Source organism: Misgurnus anguillicaudatus, chromosome 9 (genome assembly GCF_027580225.2).
Source record: "Misgurnus anguillicaudatus chromosome 9, ASM2758022v2, whole genome shotgun sequence".
NCBI classification, from domain to species: domain Eukaryota; kingdom Metazoa; phylum Chordata; class Actinopteri; order Cypriniformes; family Cobitidae; genus Misgurnus; species Misgurnus anguillicaudatus.
The window spans coordinates 31,428,387-31,449,128 of record NC_073345.2 but is presented as its reverse complement, the minus strand read 5'-3'; the positions used below and the strand labels follow the sequence as shown (position 1 = coordinate 31,449,128).

At 39.3% G+C, this 20,742-nt stretch overlaps 1 protein-coding gene across 3 annotated transcripts in view; it reads right to left on the bottom strand.

The window, feature by feature from the left end:
• Nucleotides 1-1,032: 1,032 nt before the first annotated feature.
• pde8b (phosphodiesterase 8B) overlaps nt 1,033-20,742 on the bottom strand; it is a 77,247-nt gene continuing 57,537 nt past the window's right edge. For all 3 annotated transcript variants that reach the window (XM_055180125.2, XM_055180124.2, XM_055180126.2), the window contains exons 15-22: nt 16,760-16,817; nt 16,144-16,273; nt 13,729-13,927; nt 13,242-13,459; nt 13,021-13,159; nt 12,766-12,933; nt 7,813-7,942; nt 1,033-2,122 (exon numbers count right to left, since the gene is read on the bottom strand). In XM_055180125.2, coding sequence (XP_055036100.2) covers nt 2,013-2,122; nt 7,813-7,942; nt 12,766-12,933; nt 13,021-13,159; nt 13,242-13,459; nt 13,729-13,927; nt 16,144-16,273; nt 16,760-16,817 — 1,152 coding nt within the window. In that variant the 3' untranslated portion in view covers nt 1,033-2,012. The remainder of the gene's footprint in view (nt 2,123-7,812; nt 7,943-12,765; nt 12,934-13,020; nt 13,160-13,241; nt 13,460-13,728; nt 13,928-16,143; nt 16,274-16,759; nt 16,818-20,742) is intronic.

Sequence of the window (20,742 nt, the reverse complement as noted above, 5' to 3'; positions counted from 1 at the left end):
TGATGTCATGTTTTAGAACTCTCATGATGTCCTGTATAGAACTCTGATGATGCCGCTGTTTAGAATGCTCATGGTGTCGTGTTTTAGAAAGCTCATGATGTCCTGTATAGAACTCTAATGATGTCGTGTTTTAGAATGCTCATGATGTCGTGTTTTAGAATGTTCATGATGTCGTGTTTTAGAACTTTCATGATGTTGTGTATAGAACTCTAATGATGTCATGTGTTAGAATGCTCATGATGTCGTGTTTTAGAACTCTCATGATGTCATATTTTAGAACTGTGATGTTTATCTGTTGTGTTCTAGAAGGGTCTTTTGTGATGTAGGTTCTCATAATGTTGTTCTCATGGGTTCGTTTCACCAACCTACACAACATGTATCATCTGCTAAATATAAACATTTCATAATTCTAAGCCAACAAGTTTGTGAGCCAACATTGTTCAAGCTATGCGTCCAACTGCACTCAGGAGAGAATATATATTACATAAATTCGTTTCTGGTCTGTTCAGTGATTCTGACAAAGCTGCGTTTTATTCCAAAGGAGAAAATACTTTATAGTCCCTGCCACAGTGTCGAAGCCGCCAAACATTTATCAAAACCTCTCAACACGTTCGATTATAAACACACTGATCATAGGTGGATCAGTCTGGTCCACAACCGGTGAACGTTTGAACTATTTGGCTTTCAGAGTGCTATGTTAACCACCATCCGAAAACTGTCGTGTATGACCGTAGTAAAAGTAGACCGGAGATTACGGCACAATATACAGCCAAGCTGATTTGTAAATAAATAATACATAAAAATGGTATAACACAATACATGCAGCACGCCCATTAACATGAACACATGTCACATATATGGGTGGTCTCATTATGAGGTTGTGCTGGAGTTTACACACAAAGTTTAGGGAATGTTGTGTCCGTGCGGACGGTTGTGTAAAGTAGGAATGTTAACTGTAATGTTCTGCGTAAAATGTAAAACCTACTGCCACACACACACTCTCTCTCTCATACACACACACAAACACACACCTTCATCATCAAGCTTTATGTTATTACAGTATGTGTCTGGATATACAGTGTTTCGAGAAATATATTCTTTGATATTATTGGCTATTTATATCAAAATTATTGAGTATTACACACCAGTCCTTGGAGTCTGAGAAAGGCTTGAATCGTTCTGATACAGAAAGTGCCGGAATACTGACGACCCGCAGTGAGGTCGGCCGTCGCAGTGTTTGTACATTCTTAAAAACTGAATCGTGTATAAACACCAACATGTCTTCAGTTCTACGAGTTTGGCAACTTGACCTTTGTGTCCTGTAGACAAATTCAGTCAAAACATCTTGACCTCATTGATCAAAGTGAAGGGAGGCAGGTGTGGAGCAACTGAACTGACTCCGCTGCAGTGAGGTTTAGGGGCGACTGTCCCTCTTCATGGGTGTAAAAACCCGTACCCCCCTTGTGAACAAAACATCAATTGACGATCTCAAAATTTGATATCAGTGAAAGCTTAAACCGTGCAAACTGAAGATCTGTGAAGGGCGATGAGCAGGCGGGTCTCTATCTTCCTCTGGTAGTTTTTTTTACTCCCGATTCAAAGTCTATTTGAAGCCCTTTTGGCATTCAGATCTTATCATTTTGCTTGTGTGCATATGTGCATGTGTTTAGTTATAAACTCTCTGAGCAATACATGTTTTAGTCCCACTGTGTGTCCCATGTGTACAGCAGTGTTCTTCATCTTCTTGTGTTCAACGTACGTGATTACAAAAGATATTGTTCGGAAATCATTAAAAACAGGCGATTCCAAAAGAGGAGAGAGAGGAAGGATGCTGGAGGAGGAGTGTATGGTGATAAAGTGCATTCGCTTGTTTTACCCTTGTAACCGGGGCGATTGTCGCTAGGGGGCGGAGCGTCGTCGGGAACAGGGCTGCTGATCTGCGTGCGGCGGACGGAATCTTTGATGTCAGACAGAGACGGCATGACCTCTGACCCTTGACCTCAGGAGGGGGCTCATGGAGGTGGTGGGGGTCGCAGGCTTTTACACTTCATCTCATCCAAGTTCTTCCAGTATTTGTAGTTTTCTGCCAAATGTTCCATCAAGCCTGGCAAGCTGGCAAATGCTGACACAGAGAGAGAGACAGATAAATTATCTCTGCATTCTATCTCAGTAAATGAAAAGCAATCTTTCTTTCTCAAACGTCTATACATCTATATCTACCTCTACCTAGCAATCTGTCTATCTATCTGTCTGTCTGTCTGTCTGTCTACACATCTGTCTGTCTGTTAATCTATGTCTGTCTATCTACCTATCTAACCGTCTATGTCAGGGGTCTCAAACTCAAACTGGCTTGGGGCCATTTCTGAGACTGACATTTCATCAGAGGGCCGCAGAGCTATTTTAACGTTCAAAAAGTACAATATTTCTTTTTTAATGTATAATAATACTTGAAAATATATAAACAGTGTTTTTTATTTTTTAATAAACATTATTTTATAAAAGTAAGTAAATATTTTTTTAACCTTATTAGGCTTTGAATTATTAACTAAGGCCTATTATAACTAACAAATTTAGTTCCTATACATTTATAAACTATTATAAAAAATGTACCAACAGTAAGTGTTTCTGTTTTTATTTATTTTTGACTGTTTTCAGTCATAGTATTGACTTTATTATGTTCCTTTTTGTTATTCCACCGTTTTAATGAATTTGCTATTATACTTAGAAAAATATTAATAAGTGAAAGTGATCCTAAAACATTTGGATGGGTAGTCAATGTTACATAAGCTAGTTGGACAGTAAAAATAAATAATACTGCTCTATGTATAAGCAAGCAAGATAATAATGTATTATACTTCATATATATTTCATATAGAAGTGTACATACTTGTATCCTCTGTAATTTCTCCTCATCTTTCCTCTTTTCCTAACCTGGGCACTTTGATCATTTTCTCATCCGTAGTTTAATATTAAACTGTTGCACTACATCTCCCACTGCGGTGTCTCACAACTGATCGCATTGTGACAATGATATGATTGACGCGAGAGGAATTAAAATCCGATCACGCATTCCGTTACCCTCGCTATCACGGAGCGCGCGCTCGTGGCTGCGTAGCAACGGGTGACGCGACCCCACGTTGCGCAACCTCCGCTCCCAAGCAAGCACTTTGAAAAGTAAACATACTTAAGAAACGCCTCGACTCGTTTTAACTCGCGTTGTTAGACGCGACATGTGACCGGACCCTTAAAGTTTAAATAAAAAAAAACGAATTTAAATAAAAATCTTTCTGCGGGCCGGGCCAGATTACGTTATATTGTTGAAGGGTGACGCGGGCCGCAGAGAGGGGGAGGGCGGGCCGCAAATGGCCCGCGGGCCGGGAGTTTGAGACCACTGGTCTATGTGTTAGTTAATCTATGTCTGTCTATCTGGCTTCCTTTCTATGAAAATGTTCCTTTGTCAAACGTTTTTTGTCTGTCTGTCTGTCTGTCAACCAATCTACATCTGTCTACCCATCTACCAATCCATGTCTGTCTATCTACCCATCTACTCGTCTGTCTGTTGGTCACTTAATTTTTCTGTTTATCTACCTGTCAATCTGTCTATTTGTCTGTCTATCTATCTGTCTACCTGTCTGTCAATCAATTTATGACTGTCTAATCTATCTATCTATCTATCTGTCTGTCTGTCAACTAATCTACGTCTGTCTACCCATCTACCAATCCATGTCTGTCTATCTACCCATCTACTCGTCTGTCTGTCGGTCAGTCGGTCAATTAATTTATGTCTGTTTATCTACCTGTCAATCTGTCTGTCTATGTATCGGTCTACCTGTCTGTCAATCAATTTATGTCTGTCTAATCTATCTATCTATCTGTCTGTCTGTCAACTAATCTACGTCTGTCTACCCATCTACCAATCCATGTCTGTCTATCTACCCATTTACTCGTCTGTCTGTAGGTTGGTCAATTAATTTATGTTGGTTTATTTACCTGTCAATCTGTCTATTTGTCTGTCTATCTCTCTGTCTACCTGTCTGTCAATCAATTTATGTCTGTCTAATCTATCTATCTATCTGTCTGTCTGTCTACCCATCTACCAATCCATGTCTGTCTATCTGCCCATCTACTCATCTGTCGGTCACTTAATTTATGTCTGTTTATCTACCCATCAAGCTGTCTGTCAATCAATTTATGTCTATCTTTCTATCTATCTGTCTGTCTGTCAACCAATCTACGTCTGTCTACCCATCTACCAATCCATGTCTGTCTATCTACCCATCTACTCGTCTGTCTGTTGGTCAATTAATTTGTCTGTTTATCAACCTGTCATTCTGTCTATTTGTGTGTCTATCTATTTGTCTACCTGTCTGTCAATCAATTTATGACTGTCTAATCTATCTATTTGTCTGTCTGTCAACCAATCTATGTCTGTCTACACATCTACCAATCCATGTCTGTCTATCTACCCATCTACTCGTCTGTCTGTAGGTCGGTTAATTAATTTATGATGGTTTATCTACCTGTCAATCTGTATATTTTTGTCTGTCTATCTATCTGTCTACCTGTCTGTCAATCAATATATGTCTGTCTAATCTATCTATCTATCTATGACTGTCTAATCTATCTGTCTGTCTGTCAACCAATCTATGTCTGTCTACACATCTACCAATCCATGTCTGTCTATCTACCCATCTACTCGTCTGTCTGTAGGTCGGTTAATTAATTTATGTCGGTTTATCTACCTGTCAATCTGTCTATTTGTCTGTCTATCTATCTGTCTACCTGTCTGTCAATCAATATATGTCTGTCTATCTATCTGTCTGTCTATCTATCTATCTATCTATCTATCTATCTATCTATCTATCTATCTATCTATCTATCTATCTATCTATCTATCTATCTATCTATCTATCTATCTATCTATCTATCTATCTATCTATCTGTCTGTCTGTCTGTCTGTCTGTCTGTCTATCTATCTACCAATCCATGTCTGTCGATCTACCCATCTACTCGTCTGTCTGTAGGTCGGTAAATTAATTTATGTCGGTTTATCTACCTGTCAATCTGTCTATTTGTCTGTCTATCTATTTGTCTACCTGTCTGTCAATCCATTTATGACTGTCTAATCTATTTATTTGTCTGTCTGTTAACCAATCTACGTCTGTCTACCCATCTACCAATCCATGTCTGTCTATGTACCCATCTACCCGTCTGTCTGTCGATCAATCAATTTATATCTATCTATCTATCTATCTATCTATCTATCTATCTATCTATCTATCTATCTATCTATCTATCTATCTATCTATCTATCTATCTATCTATCTATCTATCTATCTATCTATCTATCTATCTATCTATCTATCTACTCTATCTATCTATCTACTGTATCTATCTATCTACTGTATCTATCTACTGTATCTATCTGTCTACTGTATCTCTCTATCTATCTGTCTACTGTATCTATCTATCTGTCTACTGTATCTATCTATCTGTCTACTGTATCTATCTATCTAACTACTGTATCTATCTATCTAACTACTGTATCTATCTATCTATCTATCTATCTATCTATCTATCTATCTATCTATCTATCTATCTATCTATCTATCTATCTATCTATCTATCTATCTACTGTATCTATCTATCTATCTATCTATCTACTGTATCTATCTATCTATCTATCTATCTACTCCATCTATCTATCTACTGTATCTATCTATCGACTGTATCTATCTATCTATCTATCTATCTATCTATCTATCTATCTATCTATCTATCTATCTATCTATCTATCTATCTATCTATCTATCTATCTATCTATCTATCTATCTATCTGTCTACCCATCAACCAATCCATGTCTGTCTATCTACCCATCTACTCGTCTGTCTGTAGGTCGGTAAATTAATTTATGTCGGTTTATCTACCTGTCAATCTGTCTATTTGTCTGTCTATCTATTTGTCTACCTGTCTGTCAATCCATTTATGACTGTCTAATCTATCTATTTGTCTGTCTGTTAACCAATCTACGTCTGTCTACCCATCTACCAATCCATGTCTGTCTATGTACCCATCTACCCGTCTGTCTGTCGATCAATCAATTTATATCTATCTATCTATCTATCTATCTATCTATCTATCTATCTATCTATCTATCTATCTATCTATCTATCTATCTATCTATCTATCTATCTATCTATCTATCTATCTATCTATCTATCTATCTATCTACTGTATCTATCTATCTACTGTATCTATCTACTGTATCTATCTATCTGTCTATCTGTCTACTGTATCTCTCTATCTATCTATCTACTGTATCTATCTGTCTACTGTATCTATCTGTCTACTGTATCTATCTGTCTACTGTATCTATCTACTCCATCTATCTATCTATCTACTCCATCTATCTATCTATCTACTCCATCTATCTACTCCATCTATCTACTGTATCTATCTATCTATCTATCTACTGTATCTATCTATCTATCTATCTACTGTATCTATCTATCTATCTATCTACTGTATCTATCTATCTATCTATCTACTGTATCTATCTATCTATCTATCTATCTATCTATCTATCTATCTATCTATCTATCTATCTATCTATCTATCTATCTATCTATCTATCTATCTACTGTATCTATCTACTGTATCTATCTACTGTATCTATCTACTGTATCTATCTATCTATCTATCTATCTATCTATCTATCTATCTATCTATCTATCTATCTATCTATCTATCTATCTATCTATCTATCTATCTATCTATCTATCTATCTATCTATCTATCTTTTTGACTGTTGATCTATCTGTCTTTCTATCTCTAGTAGATTACTGTCCGTCTATCTAAACAGTAAGAAACAGTAAGCAAATGTTGTTTATTCTAATGTTTCCCGTTCCCCCTCATCCCACCATCTGCTCGATTGAATTTGTTTCTGGCAGACGGACTGCAGACGGCAGGGTGTGTGTGTGTGTGTGTTGTATGTTTGGATGAGTGTAAATATGGCATTTTGTATGTTCACACATGCATTTCTTTCTCAGATTTCTTTTACGTTCTCTTGAGAATGCCCGCTGAATCTGTCAGGCGCACACACACAGATAAACTGTCCCGTTCGTGACCTTGGGAACTAATTCTGCAGAGAGCTCAAGAGATTCTGCTTCACTGGATTCTGACCCCAGACTACGAAATCAAAGACACGCACACAGACGCACACAAATGCACATTTTTCTCCTTTCACACACATACACACGCACGCACACACACACACACACATACTTACACATACACACACAACACCCCCTGCCCCTCTATGGCATTTTTAAAGTTTCCGTGACATCATGTGTGTTGCGTGTTGACAGGACGCAGGTTTATTCTCTGGGGTTGATCTCAGTGGGAAAGACGGACCTAAAGTTTCCAAAGCTCGCCACACTCTAATCAACCTCTGGATAACATTATCACAACCTATCAGCAACCATCTAATCCCCCACCCGCCGGACCAACATCTTCTGCTGCTAATAGACCATATCAATTCATTTAGAAGAACCAGATGACTACAAAGATGGCCTGGGAAAACATTTCTCTCTCTCTTAAACAGACACAAATGGATATATAAACTTCTATTTCTTGTGTACATCAATGTTGATTCGCTTTTCATTGTTTGGCATGTTTCTGGACACTACCGTACTTTTAAAGTATTTAAACATTTGAATGTTCCTGAAGCTCAACTCACAAGCAACAGCAAGATCATGAGTTTGATTCTAATAGCTTCAGCCAAATTTGTAGAAGTGTTTATGGATATTTACCATCCCAGGCGTCAAACATGTCCGTGATGAAATAGTCGATGAATGAGATCTGGGATTTGGGAATGCTGCAGGTATTCCGATCAAACACTGGCATGACAACTGGCAAACCCTGTCTTTTCTCTTCATCAGTCTAGAGAGAGTTTATAGGCACAGCGGTAATTGGTTGGAGGAAATAAGACCAAACAGACATCAGGATTTAGCTAAAATGGAAAAAACATTTTGTTTTCATAAAATATTAGATTTTTTGCTAATGTAACCAAGGCTGAGCGGACATGAAAACAATATTAACCAATCACAGCCCACTTTTCACCAATCCAAGCAATATTCAACATTATTTTGTTTCTGTCAGAAATATGAAAGGTAAATGTTTGATAGATGTTTCATGTACTTTTCAGTAGCTGGGTTTTCATCACACTGATTTTATGCACAAATATCACATAAGAAACAAGAGATGGAAATGCCAAATTCCTTAACTTTTTGCCCGCCAGCGTTAAAAAAAAGTTGCTAGCCAGTGACAGCAATTTTTATGATTTTCACAAAAGTTTAATGCCTTCCAGAAAATGTTTTTCTTTAAATACAGTATTGTTCAAAATAATAGCAGTACAATGTGACTAACCAGAATAATCAAGGTTTTTAGTATATTTTTTTATTGCTACGTGGCAAACAAGTTACCAGTAGGTTCAGTAGATTCTCAGAAAACAAATGAGACCCAGCATTCATGATATGCACGCTCTTGGGGCTGTGCTGTTCGGCAGTTGGTTGGGAGGGGTGTGTTCAAAAAAATAGCAGTGTAGCATTCAATCACTGAGGTCATCAATTTTGTGAAGAAACAGGTGTGAATCAGGTGGCCCCTATTTAAGGATGAAGCCAACACTTGTTGAACATGCATTTGAAAGCTGAGGAAAATGGGTCGTTCAAGACATTGTTCAGAAGAACAGCGTACTTTGATTTAAAAGTTGATTGGAGAGGGGAAAACCTATAAAGAGGTGCAAAAAATGATAGGCTGTTCAGCTAAAATGATCTCCAATGCCTTAAAATGGAGAGCAAAACCAGAGAGACGTGGAAGAAAACGGAAGACAACCATCAAAATGGATAGAAAAATAACCAGAATGGCAAAGGCTCAGCCAATGATCACCTCCAGGATGATCAAAGACAGTCTGGAGTTACCTGTAAGTACTGTGACAGTTAGAAGACGTTTGTGTGAAGCTAATCTATTTTCAAGAATCCCCCGCAAAGTCCCTCTGTTAAAAAAAAGGCATGTGCAGAAGAGGTTACAATTTGCCAAAGAACACATCAACTGGCCTAAAGAGAAATGGAGGAACATTTTGTGGACTGATGAGAGTAAAATTGTTCTTTTTGGGTCCAAGGGCCACAGGCAGTTTGTGAGACAACCCCCAACCTCTGAATTTAAGCCACAGTAGACAGTGAAGACAGTAAAGCATGGAGGTGCAAGCATCATGATATGGGCATGTTTCTCCTACTATGGTGTTGGGCCTATTTATCGCATACCAGGGATCATGGATCAGTTTGCATATGTTAAAATACTTGAAGAGGTCATGTTGCCCTATGCTGAAGAGGACATGCCCTTGAAATGGTTGTTTCAACAAGACAATGACCCAAAACACACTAGTAAACGGGCAAAGTCTTGGTTCCAAACCAACAAAATTAATGTTATGGAGTGGCCAGCCCAATCTCCAGACCTTAATCCAATTGAGAACTTGAGGGGTGATATCAAAAATGCTGTAAAACCAAGAAATGTGAATGAATTGTGGAATGTTGTTAAAGAATCATGGAGTGGAATAACAGCTGAGAGGTGCCACAAGTTGGTTGACTCCATGCCACACAGATGTCAAGCAGTTTTAAAAAACTGTGGTCATACAACTAAATATTAGTTTAGTGATTAACAGTTTTGCTAAATCCCAGAAAAAAAAAAATGTTTGTACAAAATAGTTTTGAGTTTGTACAGTCAAAGGTAGACACTGCTATTTTTTTGAACACACCCCTTTCGACTGGTTGCCCAATTGCACGGCCTTGGGAGCGTGCGTGTCATGGATGCTGGGTCTTGTTTGTTTTCTGAGAGTCTACTGAACCTACTGGTATCTTGTTTGCCACGTAGCAATAAAAAATATACTAAAAACCTTGATTATTCTGGTTAGTCACATTGTACTGCTATTATTTTGAACAAGACTGTATATAAACATACAATATATCAAATGAAAGTACAGACCCTCTACTTTCAAAAAAAAAAAAAAGAAGTTTCATCCTACCTTGATGTGCTCTCTCTTTATCACCTTTCAAAGAAGGTTAGGTTTTTTCAAAAATGCCAAATTTTTCCATTGAGATGATTCCATTGTTGTAAAGGACTTTTGATAGATTTTTGGGGATTGTTGCGGGCAAAAAACCTTGATCTTGCGGCATGTTTTCATAAAAAATGCGATGGAATATGCGGGATATTTATGCAATTTTATGCGATGAAATTGCGGGAACTTGCAAAAACTGTTTGCAGCTTTCAATGCTGTTCACATCACATAATCACGTCACTTCATAACGTTTCCATGGCAACAAGGGACATGGCTACACTTGTGTGAAGTAAATGCATATTTTTCAACTTCTGCTAAGATATCTGTGATTTTTTATGAAATCATGCCAGGCTGCATATTTTGCGCAAAAGTTTTTAGGCTCGCTTGCGGTGGATTTTGACGATTTATGCGAAAAAGACCAAATAATGGAAGATGGAAATGTATATGTCGAATAAATTCTGACGTAGCGAACATTAAACCAGACCTGCAAACTCCTCAGAGAAAAAAAGGTGACAGTGTCAGGGGGGGGGATTTTGGGGGGTGTACTTTTGGGGCGGTTACCCCAGCTCTATTTTTTGTGTGATTTGAATATGATTCTGGACGTGACTTAACAAAAATCACCATACTTTAATCAAAAATCAATGTTAAAACATCCTTGAAGCTTAAGGAGAATGACACATTTAATATTTTACAAATGTTTTTATTTACAACTCACGGAAACGCCTGGAAGTGTTGTGAAGCATGACACTGAAATAAAAAATAACAAGAGACAGACAGAAATAAAAAATATATAAATATTTTGCCGATGTTCGTGCGACAGAGCCACTTTGTCCTCAGCCGGCATCTGTGCAAGGATGACGATGACGGGCCATTGTGAATGGCAGTGAGTGCTCCACCAAAGTGTCCAGAACCATTGCCTGAAAGTAAATTAAAATCATTAAAATGTAATCTTGCAAACTATCATACATAGGACTAATATGATAAAACAACGTGTCGCCATACTGTATGGCTGATATGCAGTGAATATCAACATACATTTCTGTTCAATAATTATTATAATAATAATGCATTTTATATGTAGGGCTCCTTACATTGAATAAACAATCTCAAAGTTCTAGTGTTCATAATGTAAATTCAACTAACAACACAATGTAAAGATTTCATTGACAGACTTTGATGCAAAATGTAGCCCTTTATTATACAGAAATTTGCTGTTGGTGTATTAGCCTAGGACAACACGCTCGCTAGATTGTTTTGTCTAAACAGCCCTGTTGTAAAAAATTACTGTTTACCAGGTATACAGCCACCAGGAATGAACGGGGCTAGGCTAAATCACATTCACAACGCGATGTACAAAGATTAAGTGCATGCATTTAAAAAAGATAGGTATGTATTAATTAGTTTAAGTTGAGGTAAGAACATAGTAAAATATTGAAAAATAGTGGGTTTTCCTTTAACATTACTCTCGCATCAGCACGGTGGCTGGCGTGCGCGCTTGCGCAGGCAGTCATTCGTGACGTCACGAATGACTGCCTGCGCAAGCGCGCACGCCAGCCACCGTAATGAAGTTATTTAGGGTAACGTTAGCTCAGAATTCGAGTAGTAGCCGTATATCTAGGAACTCAGGGCAGAGCACCCGGGTAACGATAAGCCTAGCTAACAATCGTCCTGCTAAGTTAGCTAACATTAGTCATTTTACTCGAAGCATAGGCAAACTTTATGCAAGGTCTACGTTTGTGCATTACTCGGCGTAGACTCGTTCCTAAAAGTACAATATACCGTAAGCGGTAGCTAACGCTAATTTAAATCAAGCAAACAAGTAGTTGTTGTTTTTGGTCCAAAAAAGTTGACTTACCTTGAATAAGATGGTTCCTTCACGTTAAAAGTGTCCATCAGACTCGCGTGGTAGCCAGGTGTGTCTCTCATCCAAAGGACCGCGCTCGCGCGCTGTCTTCAAGATTCTGAAGGAAGTGCTAAGATTCCGATTGGCCCAGAGAAAAGCAAATGCCAAGATTCCGATTGGCCCAGAGAAGTGTCAATTATAAGAATTATCCAATAATGTTTGGCAATTCTAGCCCGCATGGCATTCAGATAAAGGGCAGCCTCCCGACCCCCCCCCCCCCACCACCACCACCTCAAAAAAAAAAACTCTCCGGTTCTACGCGATTCACGTGAATGACCCAATTGACCAAGAAAACGGCGATTGTCGCCGAAAAGCGACAAGTTTGCAGGTCTGTTAAACCCACGTTACTGATCATCTAGCTGTATCAGATAACGTTGTCGTTACCACATATGGGGCTTGACGTCACCGCAATGCCCTTGCCGCTAGTGCCTGCATCAAAAATTCTGCATTTCTTTTTCTGGGCAAAGCATTCGGTTTGTCAATTACAAGCTACACTGCTAGTAAATTTATAATTTGTCAAATCCTAATGAAATGCAGTCCTGTCTCCATTTTTAAAGCATGCCTTGTTTTATTTATTGTTGGTAAACTAGGTTACCAATACCACCATCATTCGCTCTAACAACTTGATGAAAGCGCACCTAATTCGCATTTGTTTGTTTTTCATTATTTGCGAATTTTGAAAAGATTTGCTTCTAGTTGTGATGGAAACCCAGCTAGTGTCAGGTAGCGTGTGCGGTTCATTATGTTTACCTGAGCAAAGTACTCTTCTGAAATGCGTCCAGCCCATTCGATGCACAGCTCCAAAGGCCTACAGGGATTGGCCACGTCGGCGCATTTAATCAGCATCCGTTTAATTAACAAGCGATTTTCAGGAGAGTTTCGGATACTGGCCTGACCCTCACAATCGCTGCCTTCACTCTGTGTTATGTATAAATCAGCCATTTAAATGTTAACAAAAAAAGCACATACGGTATTAGATACGAAGTACAGTAGTGTGTATCTTACATTAGAGCTTGTCTCCTCAATAGCGCTCATGGGTTTGTTGATGCTGTTTACGAACTTATTGACGTGTTCGAAGTGCCGTGTCATTTCCGTTGCCAACACCATGTCTATTATGGCTTGCCGGAGGGTCCGAAACTGAGTCCTGCGTACAAAGAGATTAAGGGCATATACGTTTGTTGTGAATTAATTTGTTACATGTAAATGAGTGAACGTGGATGTGATACCTCTCCATGTTTTTAAAGATGTTGCACTTGCTGTCTCGTACGGTCAGTTGAAACGCCAGCGCGGCATGGTGACTTTCTAAGACGGCTGTGTCGTTGTACAGTATCGCCAGCTCACTTCCCGCGTTACACAGGAATGAGTTGGTGCGACCAGGGTGATCGACGTCATGGACTGTTGCCGCTAACAGCGCCGCAACCTCATCTAACTGGTCAAGACCTCCCTGTAAACACAGTACAGATAGCTTTGGTTACGAGAAGTGACCCCACCTGTGAAAACCCAGCTAAAGTAAATGTTTTATATAAAAAAATCATGCTACACAATTTAAAGAACATTCTGTGAAAATATTGATTTGAAATCAATGATTGAAATCAAAGTTTGATGCTCCTAATCTAATTTCTAAAAAATCCATCTGTCCCTCTGTTCTTCCCCAAACTCTATTTTGGATTGAGAAATGTCTGTAGCATTGTTGTGATTGGCTGTCAGGATTACCTTGACTCTGTCCTTGCGCAGAAAGTAGGCGGTGGCGTGCAGAACGTCTGCGGCGTGTGTTGAGTTGTGGTAGGAGTTGGATGCGTGGTAATTTGCCTCGATCACCTGGAGCCAGGAGCGCAGCGTGGCTTCTGTGCAGTTCAGAAACTCACACACACCAAAATCAGTGAAGACCTTCAGACCCAGATATGAGAGTGGCCTACAGACACAGGCAGACACAAATTAAGAGACAGACAAGCAGACAGACAAATGCAGATAGACACACACAGACACACACACACACACACACAGACACACAGACACAAACACAGAAAGACACAAAGACAGACATGCAGACAGACACATAGAGAGACAGACAAGCAGACAGACACATGCAGAAAATACAGACACATAGATAGATACACACACAAACACAGATAGACACATAGAGAGACAGACATGCAGACAGACACACAATCAGTCAGAAAAACAGACATGCACACATACAGGCACAAATATAGACAGACACACATGCAGAGAGACAGACAGACAGAATCAGGCAAACAGACAGACAGACAGACAGACAGACAGACACATGCAGACAGACAGACAGACATGCAGACAGACACACCGAGAGACAGACAAGCAGACAGACCCATAGACAAGATACGCACACAAACAAATGGAGAGAAAAACAAGCAGACAGACACACAATCAGACAAACAGACACAGCCAGACACAAACACAGACAAACAAACAACCACAAACACAGGCATGCACACATACAGAAACAAACATAGGCAGACACACATGCAGACAGACGTACGCAGACACACAGACAGACAGACAAAATCAGGCACATAGACGGATATACACACACACACAGACCGACAGACAGACACATGCAGAAACACAGACAGATAAGCACACAGACAGACAGACAGACAGACAGACAGACAGACAGACAGACAGACAGACACAAACAGAGGCATGCACACATACGGGCACAAACATAGACAGACACACATGCAAACAGACATAAGCAGACAGACAGACAGACACATGCAGACACAAACACAGGCAGACACACAGACAGACACATGGCGAGACAGACAAGCAGACAGACATACAATCAGACAAAAAGACAGACAGACAGACAGACACAAACAGAGGCATGCACACATACGGGCACAAACATAGACAGACACACATGCAAACAGACATAAGCAGACAGACAGACAGACAGACACATGCAGACACACAGACACAAACACAGGCAGACACACAGACAGACACATGGAGAGACAGACAAGCAGACAGACATACAATCAGACAGAAAGACACACACACACAGACACAGCCAAACACAAACAAACACAGACACAAACACAGGCATGCACACATACAGACACAAACATACACAGACACACATGCAGACAGACGTATGGAGACACACAGACAGACAGACACACACCAGAAAGACATGCAGAGAGACAGACACATAGAGAGACAGACAAGCAGACAGACACACAATTAGACAGAAAGACACACAGACACAGCCAAACACAAACAGACAAACACAAACACAGGCATGCGCACATACAGGCACAAACATGGACAGACGCACATGCAGACAGACGTATGCAGACACACAGACAAAATTAGGCACACAGACAGATACATACACAGACAGACAGACAGATGCAGAAACACAGACAGATAAGCACACAGACAGACACAAACACAAGCATGCACACATACGGGCACAGACATAGACAGACACACATGCAAACAGACATACTCAGACAGACAGACAGACAGGCAGACACACAGACAGACACATAGAGACAGACAAACAGACAGACACATGCAGAAAAGACAGAGACATAGACAGATACACACACAAACACAGATAGACACATAGACAGAAAAGCAGACAGACAAACAATCAGACAGACAGACACACAAAGACAAACACACAAACAGGCACAAGCCCAGGCATGCACACATACAGGCACAAACATAGACAGACACACATGCAGACAGATGTACGCAGACACACAGAATCAGACAGACAGACACATGCAGGCAGGCCCAAATACAGACAGACACACAGACACACACAAACACACACACACACACACACCAACACAGACCCACAGAAAAACATGAATGACACAACATGACACTTTGGTATGAGCCAATCTTTGCATCATCAACCTTTTCTGCATCAATCTTTGCATCACAAAATGGCTAATAAATTCTGCAATAAATCATTATGATATATGAATATCAAAATATTGATAGATGCATTATTAGACTCCTAAATGATAACTTCTGTTTTTCTTTTGAGCTACAATACTGTTGTAAGTAGTAAAGGTAGGCCTATATATATCCAGCTTATCTACCCTCCCTCCCTCTCTCTCTCTCTCTCACCTTTTGTGTGTAGCTGCTTCCAGCTCCAGGATGTTAAATTCCCAATGTTCTTCCTTATTGAGCAGCTCTGCGATGGAGGGCGGGACGTCATTTAAAGGGACAGGCACCGGCAGCTGACTCTGACTCATATCTGAGAAATCAAACCGGTGTCGATATGTTATCGGAAATGCAAAACTCATAATTTTAGTAACAATTAAACAATTTGTGCACTTAGTAGATGCATTCAGATTCAGTAATACTTGGATCCAACTAATAAAACTGAGTAAAACAGAATATTTAGCAGGATTTTTTTCCATCAGGATGAATGGATTGATAAAAATGGCCTGCGCAGCAAAAGGCAGAAAAAGTTATAAAAAAATATATTTCTCTGTAATGTAAACAGATTATAAACAGTTAAAAGGGAAATTTATAAAGAACAGGATCCATTTTGAATTCTTTCTGGCTAAAAAATTGTTTATTAAAAGAACAAGGTCAAGATCTCACAAGGTTTACGACATGAAATCCCCGCTGTTTACTTTCCAGAGACAGAAACGGTCTCTTGAGATAATTTCTGCCACGACTGGATTATAAGAATTGGCGAGGTTATGCCCTGGCCATGTTGAAGGTTAGCACTTACTGTGTAATGCGCTTTTGGAGAAGACATATTCATTCCCAGACAGCCTTCTGAGTCCATCCTGAAAGAAGAAAGTTATACATCAATATATCATACTGAAGCCACAGAGAGAAAGACTTCAGGGGAGGAGAGCGAGAAAGTAAAACATTTGTTTCCAGCCAACATAATCACACTTTAAAACAGCACTACCGCACAACCCATAACTCACGCCCACGTGTATATGCGTGCTCTCACGAGTTAAAGCCATTCATCGTGACAAGAGGATATTAAACATGCAAATAATATTTTACATTTTCAAACAGACTCATCAAGAACTAAAATCAGAACTGTACATGAATAAATATTTGACACACACATACTCATACACATCATCTCTGTAACAACCCCAGCTGCGCAGATACTTTACTGGATAGTTGACCTTTTACTTCTTCCCAGTTCTTGAGATCTACACATTACATCCGCTCGACCTCCATAACAGAGAAACATTTTCATCATGGCTGTTCATTTGCATATTGATCACATCTGTTGCATGTTCATCTGATTACATATCGATGCAAAACAGGTAGATTTCGATAGTCCACTTTAGACGTCTTCAGAACTGTAAGTAACTTTGCAACTTCTTGTCAACTACAAGTCAACTGAGTATTAGTAGACTGCCTGCTAACATTTTATTGCGATGATCCCCCAACAGACATTCTTCTGACTATACTGAAAGTAATTTTGCAACTACATGCCAACTTATTTTACAAACCCTAACCCCTTCTAGCCTGGGTGCTAGCCGAACTTAGCCCCGCCCACAACATTTCAGGACGTGAAGTTTGTTCTGGAATCGCTCTGTTGTGGCGCTACTATCATAGATGTGTATAATTAAGGCTAGATGTGTTACGGCGGAGTCTCTAACTAGCATCATCACCTGGCAGCCATCTTACCTCAGTCAGCATTGTGTTTAATGGTGCATGTACTTTTAAATGATCATAACTTGCTAAATTTTCTGCAGATTTTCAAACGGTTTGGTCTTTTACAAACGTTATTAACGTGGCTATAATTCTGGATGCTTTAACAAGATTCATGAAAATTATTCATTAAGTATATAGTGTCCTAGATACATCTTTGATGTTTATAACAAACCAAACCGTTTAAAAAACTGTAGAAAATTGAGCAAGTTATGGTCATTTAAAAGTACATGCTCCATTAAACGCAATGCTACGAGTGAGCGAGCGCCCTGTGGTAAGATGGCCGCCAAATGCGGACATTCCACTCAATTGGCCAGCAGCGCGGGCGAGACATCTAGCCTTTATACATATCTAAGGCTACTATGCCCAAACAAAAACTATTCGGACCAATCAAATTGTCAGGGCGGGCTTTATATGATGATGGACAGATGATCAACAGTAACGTAATCAACCAACCACATCCCCAAATGAGCGCTTGTGTTGAATCTGTTTACAACAAAATGGCTGCCACTGGAGAACTGAGATGTGAAGATTCTGCCATCAAGTCTGTTCGACAGCGCATTGATTTTAAAAGAGGAACACGATCAAGACATTTGTTGATTGGAAAGTTGTTTTTGCCGTCCCTCCTACAGGATTTGGCTTTTTGCTCTCTCACACGCGTGCTTATTTAAAATGCGAAGGGCTTTATTAGCCACTCTCTTACAAAACAGTACTAACGCATTTGAAAAAGAAACACGACAAAGAGCTGCATGTGAGAAGTGTACGTCTAGAGCAGTGGTTCCCAAACTTTTTCAGCGTGCGGCCCCCCTTGTGTACGGTGCATTACTTCGCGGCCCCCCAAAGAAAATTTGTGACAAAAACTGTTCTAAAACGCAACATTTTAATAAAAAAAGTAGTGCTTTTGGTTAGTAGCCTTATTTTTTTAGGTTTAATTACACAGAATTCATGATAAATTAATGTATTTCATAAAATGTCATAAAACTGGGGCCCCCTTGGCACCATCTCGCGGCCCCCAGTTTGAAAACCACTGGTCTAGAGAAGAGATACAGAGCTTCTTCAAACTATAGCTGTCACGTTAATATTCTGATTTCTATTAAATAGTATTAAGTCTGACTGCATGTTTATACATATTTTCATAGATATAGAATAATTAAATTAGAGACCAATATGATATAATGCCTAGAGTAACGCACTATCTTTGTAAAACTGCTTTGAAAAAACATAAGTACTAACTTAATTTTAAGTATTTCCACAAGTTACCCCAAAAGCTAATAAATGAATGGCAAAAACACAACGGTTACGACACTGCTTATTCAATGTACAATAAACAATAATGTTACTAAATTCTGAACAAAAATGTAATTCAGAATAGTCTCTAGTATCGTGAAGCGCATCGCATCATGGCCTTGTATCGGGACACGTATCGTATCGGGAAATTGTTGGCGATACACAGCCCTGGTGTTACTCTTGTCTTGACTCTAGTAAACACTGTATGTGCTCAAGCTGTCATCTACTTTCAACAGAGACTCTCCAACTCAATCCTCAAACCGCAACCCAAAATATCATTATCATAACCTGCCCCACAAATGTGAAGCATTTTGAATCATGTGGAAGACTTAAAAAGAGGCCGACGTGCAGCTGACAGACAGAAAAATGATGTGTAAATAAACACGGCGGTATCGTCATTGACCGCTGGCTAACTGTGAACCAGTCTGTGCCAGGCAGCTTGGAGCTCAATGCTTTTGTGCCACAAAAACACAACTTTTCAAATCACATGAATGCCATTTTCGGTATACAGGACATGTTTCCTGGTAGACCACGCCTGAATGTCTCCCGTAATGATGAAAGATCTTCTCTAGGTTTAGTCCTGTAAAATCAGATTGTGGCATTTCCCGCCTCCTTGAAATGTGTACCGCTTGTGTGTTTGATCTGCAGTACTTTCTATCATTTCAACACAATCTCATGCCAATTCACTCGTATTTTAAAAAATGGTTAATTCATATGAATTCATACAATCTCATTTGTATAATTACTTTCGCCCCGGTGAAGTTGGGTTAAAAGTGAGGTTTCATTAATGCTTTATCCTCACTAACGTACGTTTTTGTATGATTTGGTCCAGTGGTCTCCAACATGGTGCCCGCGGGTACCAGGTTGCCCGTACGTTGTCTGTGAGTTGCCCGCTAAAGCAAATTCTATTAAAAGCCTCAATTTTAATATTTATTTATTAGATATTTGTTATATTAGCTTGGCTTCTTTTTAAACAATAATAAAACATATCAACAAGTAAAATAAAATCTGTATGAATTACCATGAGATCATCTCTAAAACATCTTTTTCTCCATAGTTTACACAAACTATTTATTAAAACTAAAATCACAGTTTAGTCTTTGCTAAGGTTATGACATCATAATTATATTAAAGAATTAGTCCATTTTCTTAAAAAAAAATCCAGATAATTTACTCACCACTATGTCATCCAAAATGTTGATGTCTTTCTTTGTTCAGTCGAGAAGAAATTATGTTTTTTGAGGAAAACATTTCAGGATTTTTCTCATTTTAATGGACTTTAATGGACCCCAACACATAACAGATTTAATGCAGTTTAAAATTGCAGTTTCAAGAGAGTTTCAAAGGATTCTAAACAATCCCAAACGAGGCGCAAGGGTCTTGTCTAGCGAAACAATTGTCATTTTTGACAGGAAAAATTAAGAGTGTGCAGTTTTGGACCGCGGCTTCTTGTCTATCTCCGGTCCTGTGACGCGCCAGCGCGACCTCAGGTAATTGTGTAATGCCGTGGAAAGGTCACGTGTTATATGAAACGCACAATAAACTGACACAAAGACATTAATTAGTATCATTCGACATACAACAACGTCGGAACGGTCCTCTTTCTCCACACTTGTAAACACTGGGGCCGAGTTTCGCATTTGTCATCCGTGACCTCTTGACGTGATGATGTATTGCATGAGGTTGCGCTGGCGTGTCACAGGACCCGAGATAGATGAGAAGTTGTGGTTTAAAAGTGCATATTTT